The 5,496-nt window shown below is 39.8% G+C and overlaps 1 protein-coding gene across 1 annotated transcript; it reads right to left on the reverse strand.

The window, feature by feature from the left end:
- Window positions 1-528: 528 nt before the first annotated feature.
- Window positions 529-5,290, reverse strand: LOC109468320 (glutathione S-transferase 1-like). The gene is made up of 5 exons (XM_019766568.1): window positions 5,032-5,290; window positions 4,084-4,176; window positions 3,475-3,590; window positions 1,877-1,975; window positions 529-1,467 (listed from the first exon to the last, which is right to left on the reverse strand). Exons 1-5 carry the CDS (start codon window positions 5,162-5,164, stop codon window positions 1,303-1,305), a joined length of 606 nt encoding a protein of 201 aa, XP_019622127.1. The 5' UTR covers window positions 5,165-5,290; the 3' UTR covers window positions 529-1,302.
- Window positions 5,291-5,496: the final 206 nt, after the last annotated feature.

Here is a 5,496-nt window from a genome sequence, read left to right on the forward strand (position 1 = left end):
TAATCAGAAATTTGTTTGACGGCAGAAAAATGCTATGCTCTGCACATATAGGACTGTCCTTGGAAAAAACATTTACCCTGGGTGTTTCAAGTAATCATAAGATAAACCAGCACAAAATAATTCTTTTTTTTCATCTGTTTATTCTATTTCTTTATTGATTATAGCATTTCAATTTTCTGTTGATATCTCCTGCTGATTTTCAAGTTTACCGTATTTGATTTTGTTTATTTTCTGTCTAACAATCGTCAAAAGTTTTTGTTCCTTGCATTGCATTAAATCAATCAATCAATCAACCAATCAATACCCTTTATTTATACTGGAAATGCCCTGTCGGCCTTAGCCGCTCTTCCCAGTTAAACTATATTGTTGCGGTCTCCGGGTGGATTAATGTAAAATTCATGTAACACAAAATGAGATAGTAATGAAACAAACAAAACTAGAGTTCGGTGATCTCATACCTCCATGAAATGTTTAGTGCTTTTGTAAATCTTATGCATGGTGATGGCCACCTGTAAATGGCTTACATTAACAATCCTGCTCATAAGCAAAATGTTCATGCAAAATACTAACATGGCCCCTAGTAACACGCAACACAATGGTGGAATTCTTATCACTTGACATGGACATGGTATGATATTGGTGGTTATATGCAAGCTACATTTTCAAGTTTCATTTTCAAGCTTCATACAAAACAAGACTGCCACGACCACATACATTTGACAAATCATGTAAACCGTTCAAACTGACTAATTTTTCATTTTGAATGAATGAATGAATGAATGAATTAAAGGTTTATTCGTCCAAAACACATGGCAGCCACAGGCTGAATTGCGTGTTTTACAACAATGACATATTTAAAAATACGCTTAAAAGTACATACTTGACCACATTAAAAGTAATAAGGGAAGTGATTTTAAAACCTACATTATATATACAAATCGGATATATACAAGTCTCAAGTGTTCCATGATCATACGTACTGTTGGCCAACACTGTTACTGCTTGTTTAAAAGGTGGGTCATATAAACAATCGGGCTGTTCTGAAAACGTTTTGTTCTTGTTCTAAGGGTGGACAGTAGGTGTCTCTGTCTGGTGTGTCTGTCAGAGATGTCACCTCTAGAGGGAGGGAGCCATTTTTACTGTGCTTATGCAAATAACAATTTCTCATTTGCATTTATTATATCAGTTGATCATATTCACCCAATGACAGTCTTATCTTGAGAAATAAGACTATTTTAGCATTTCCTCATAGATTATACAAATGAAGCACGAAAAGGGGCTAGCTCCAGGCTATCCCAGAATTCACTGCGATGCCCCCTCCTTTTCCAGCCACCCCGCGATGCCCGGATGTGATGAGACGTTGTCCCTGACCTTGTTCAAGTTGACGTAACCCTGAAGAGGGTCGCTCGGGAGGTGATCTTTCAGGAAAAACATCATGGCGAAGAAGTCCACATCTGCCCAGGTCAGCTGGAAGGGACGAAAATAATGGAAGTTACGCACTATTAGTAAATTGAAAGTTGGCATTTCAAAGCTTACCTTCGAATGGTCTAGCCTAACAAACTACAGCTCAAACGCATTCATATAGATCCTGACAGCCCCTTTAACTTGCTACATAATGTGATCCAACGCCACAGAGTGTCTGCCACAGAACAAGTTACCATCATGGTAACATCGGCCTGGTCCATTTCATTGACATTTGTTTGGAACGGAAGGAGAAAGGGGCGTAAACAGTATGTTTTTCTCTTGCGAAGGTAAATACAAAACACAATATCCTGCTATGTTTGTTACAGTTGAACATGGTGTACCCAAACTAAAACAAGAAAATCTACAACTTATCAATGAATTTAAGGAACAGAACATATACAGCGCCACCTACCGCATTTCCGACAAAGTGTCCACCGGAGCTTGCCAGTTTCTCGTAGGTAACCAGAAACGTCGGCAGGGTTTTCTCAGCAAATTCCTTGATTTTTTCTTGCTAAAAACCAAATAAACGACTTTAGAAGTACTGAAAAATATTTCTGTAAAACAGCCAAATGAATGTAAATCAACATAAAGAGGAAACGAACAAATTAAATCTGTCTCTTCTCACAAACATATTGGGGTTCATCTCTCGTCCACCATGTCCTGGACCACACATATATCCAATTTACTAGCCAATGCCTCTAAAAAAGTTTCCACTTTTAGTAAACTTAAATTCAAACTTCCCCGAAAAGTTTTAGAAATTATTTACAAGTCTTTCATTCGGCCCTCACTCGAATATGGCGGCGTTGTTTGGCACAGTTGTACTTCTATAGATTCACAACGTATTGAACGAATGCAATATGAGTGTGCCTTAACTGTAGCCGGAGCGATCAGGGGGTCCTCTTATAAGTCTCTACTTACTGAACTGGGATGGGAACAAATGTCTGATCGCCGCCATATGCATGTTCAGTCTCTTATTTTATTCTATAAAATCATCTACGGTCATACTCGACAATACTTAAGAGATTTAATACCGCCCCTAGTATCAGACTCCTCTACTTACGACCTTCGTAATAAACTAAATCTTCAGTTGCCAAAATGTACCACAACCCACTTTAAAAAATCATTCATTCCCTATGCAACGTATCACTGGAATAACCTTACCTTAGCAGACCGTTCACTGAGTTTCCCACGCTTTAAGAAAAAAATGATCAAATCTGTGCGCCCTGTCCCTGTTTCATACTTCAGTATAGGTCCCCGGTACACCTGCGCTCTTCTCACTCGTTTTCGACTTGGTACTCATAGTCTAAACTCTAATCTGTACTCTCAAAACCTGGTATCTAGTTCTGCTTGTACTTGTGGCCACCCCTGTGAAAGTATTCATCATTATCTTCTGCACTGCCCAAAGTTTACTCAATATCGTGTCTCCCTCTTCAGCAATTTAACCAAACTTGTAGGATTTGCCATCAACATCCAAAACCTTCCCGATAATCTCCTAGTACAATTACTGCTTAGAGGTTCCTCTTCTCTGTCGGTTTCTAACAACGCTAAACTCTTACAATGTGTTCAATTGATTATAAAAGAAACGGAAAGATTTGAGTAACCATCAATTTCTTATCCTACCAGTTTGTTGATTGACTTGGAATGCCGACTTACTCACTTATCATTTACCTGCATATACTGTTATGTATTTGATACATATTATATGATTTAGTTATAATGCGGCTTACTTTAGTCTACCTTATTGCTCTTATGCTTTGCATTTCTGTATTTGTGACTACATGTATATATTTTTGTAACGATGACGACACAAACATAAGCATTGTAGCTTGAGTATGTCGTCATCCTGTCTTGTTACTAAATGTTATAATAAAAAAAAACATAAAGAGACACAGGAAGAAAAAACTCAATCAAAGTAAACGTCACTTGTACAAAACCGTTACATTTTGAATATTCAATAGGTTATCCGTTATTAAACAAGCAACGAATGAAAATATTTTTTTAGACACCCACCTTCCTCTTTTCGTCCTGTTCAATGAAGAAGTCGACTATCTTGCCCTCCAGGTCAGCCAACCCGTCCACGATCATGTCGGCCCGCGCCTCTTCCAGGGGAGTCTTACCGGCCAACCCTGCAGTTCAATACGGGAAAGACAGAGGGCGTGGTTAGACCGTGAACATAATGAATTTTAGCCTCCTGTGCAGGCCTCCAGGCGGGTGAGAGTTTTGATACTGCGTTGTGTAAAATATTTAAAGCGTTCTTTTGCCGGCCATCCTACAGCCAGCCGCCCAGAGAAGGTTTGTACCCGCCACGGTTGTAGAATGGCTGACAAAAAAAACACATTAAAAATTCTACAAAAAGTATCAAAACTGCCACCCGCCTCGAGGCCTGCACAGGAGGCTAATAATTCTTTCCACTCTTGCTTTTGCTGACTAACGGTAAATCATGGTTATCGTCTGAAAATACGATACAACTGGGAAAAAGGACAGACTAACAGCTGAAAATACCAGATTATTATTAGATTGATGGATTGGATAACGCAAGATCTCTCCCCTTGATACAAAATATCGTCATATTCAAAACACAAACTGTTATAGATGAAAGTATGGTGTATGGATACTTGCCTGCCTCTTTAGCTATCAGCCTCCCGATAGCCCTCCTCTGACATATCATGGTTCCGTCCACTTCTAGTATAGGGATCTGTCCCATAGGAGTCTCTGATTTAAAATAGAAAATTCAAACGTAGAGAATATCATCATGTTGCATATTTTACTGCCTTCCCTCAACATGTTATAATACTGTGCAGTAGACTCATGCAGTTGTGAGGCATACAAAAGCTGGTAAGCTAAAACATAGGGCTATCCGTGAACAACTACAATATCAATGTAGTTCGTAACAAGTATATAACTACTTGGTTTATTCTTGTTGCCAACCTCAAACAATTTTATGTAAAACTGTAGACTAGAATGAAAATGATAATAAATGGTTTATTGCTCAAACATTACCGGTGCACATTGCAGTCTTTTTATAGCATTGAATTGATGCAGGGTTTACAATCACATATATAATACACATTATACATATAACATATTTGCTCCACACACTTTAGAGGAACTGTCGCAAGGGTCTGTGCGGCTGCCCGCATTCGGCACCACCAGGTGACCTCAATACGACTTTCCTTAACCGACGTTAGGTCAAGTCAAGTCAATCTTTATTGCACAACAATTGTAACGGGTACAATGCATGGCAAACTCTTCAGTACTACATATCTAGCTAGCATCTACTCTCACGTCTACAGTATTACCTAAAATCAAGTTCTATGTATCGAAAATAACATTCTATTTCAAAAGTTAAGGTTCCCATCCACACCTGGGTGGAGTGAGGAAAGTCGTTTTTAGGGCATAACGTCCAGACATGTCCTGGGTACAACTCTGAATCGAACCCGGGTCTCGCCTTTTCATAGTCGAACGCTCTACCACTACGCCCCCAGGCAGGGATTGGACATCCACAGCAGCCATGCATACACAAGCTAAGAGGCTATAAAACCATGTTACATAATATGAAACACGTACTCGGCTTGAGTTCCGGCCACTGTTCCCGTTCTATCCGCACGTCCTCGAACTCAATTCCATCGGCGGCGAACAGTAGCCTCAAAACCCCTCCACGACCCCAGTGCTTGAAGTACGTCAACTTGTAAGTCGGCATTTTGGAATCAAAACGTGTACCACAGATCTAGCTGTAAGCTGCCTTCTTGCCGGAAAGAATGCGCCTGTTTATGTACTAAGCATAACATAACGTTTCCTGCTCTATTCCGCTTACTCCGTGTTTACTTCCGGGTTGTAGAGGGCGGATTTCCCAGAAATAGTCCCGTCGTCCTTTGCGCAAAAGATCAACCAATTAAACAACAGTTTAAAATGGTTCAAACAAACGAACCGTTGTTACTATGCATAATGGCATGACGTTTGACCTCATGTTATAAATCTCGAGCGGGTTGGCCCACATAATGTCAATATTGACATGCCCGTAGCCGGGGAGGG

The sequence above is a fragment of the Branchiostoma belcheri genome, unplaced genomic scaffold (genome assembly GCF_001625305.1).
Source record: "Branchiostoma belcheri isolate BF01 breed outbred unplaced genomic scaffold, Haploidv18h27 scaffold199, whole genome shotgun sequence".
NCBI classification, from domain to species: domain Eukaryota; kingdom Metazoa; phylum Chordata; class Leptocardii; order Amphioxiformes; family Branchiostomatidae; genus Branchiostoma; species Branchiostoma belcheri.

Bases quoted from the DNA above. Each gene is read 5' to 3' on its own strand.
- LOC109468320 (XM_019766568.1), bottom strand. From the start codon at position 5,164: ATGCCGACTTACAAGTTGACGTACTTCAAGCACTGGGGTCGTGGAGGG. The intron at 4,177-5,031 runs GTACGTGTTTCA...ATTTTAAATCAG, and splicing joins GTGGCCGGAACTCAAGCCGA to AGACTCCTATGGGACAGATC. The intron at 1,468-1,876 runs GTAGGTGGCGCT...CGTCCCTTCCAG, and splicing joins GACACTTTGTCGGAAATGCG to CTGACCTGGGCAGATGTGGA.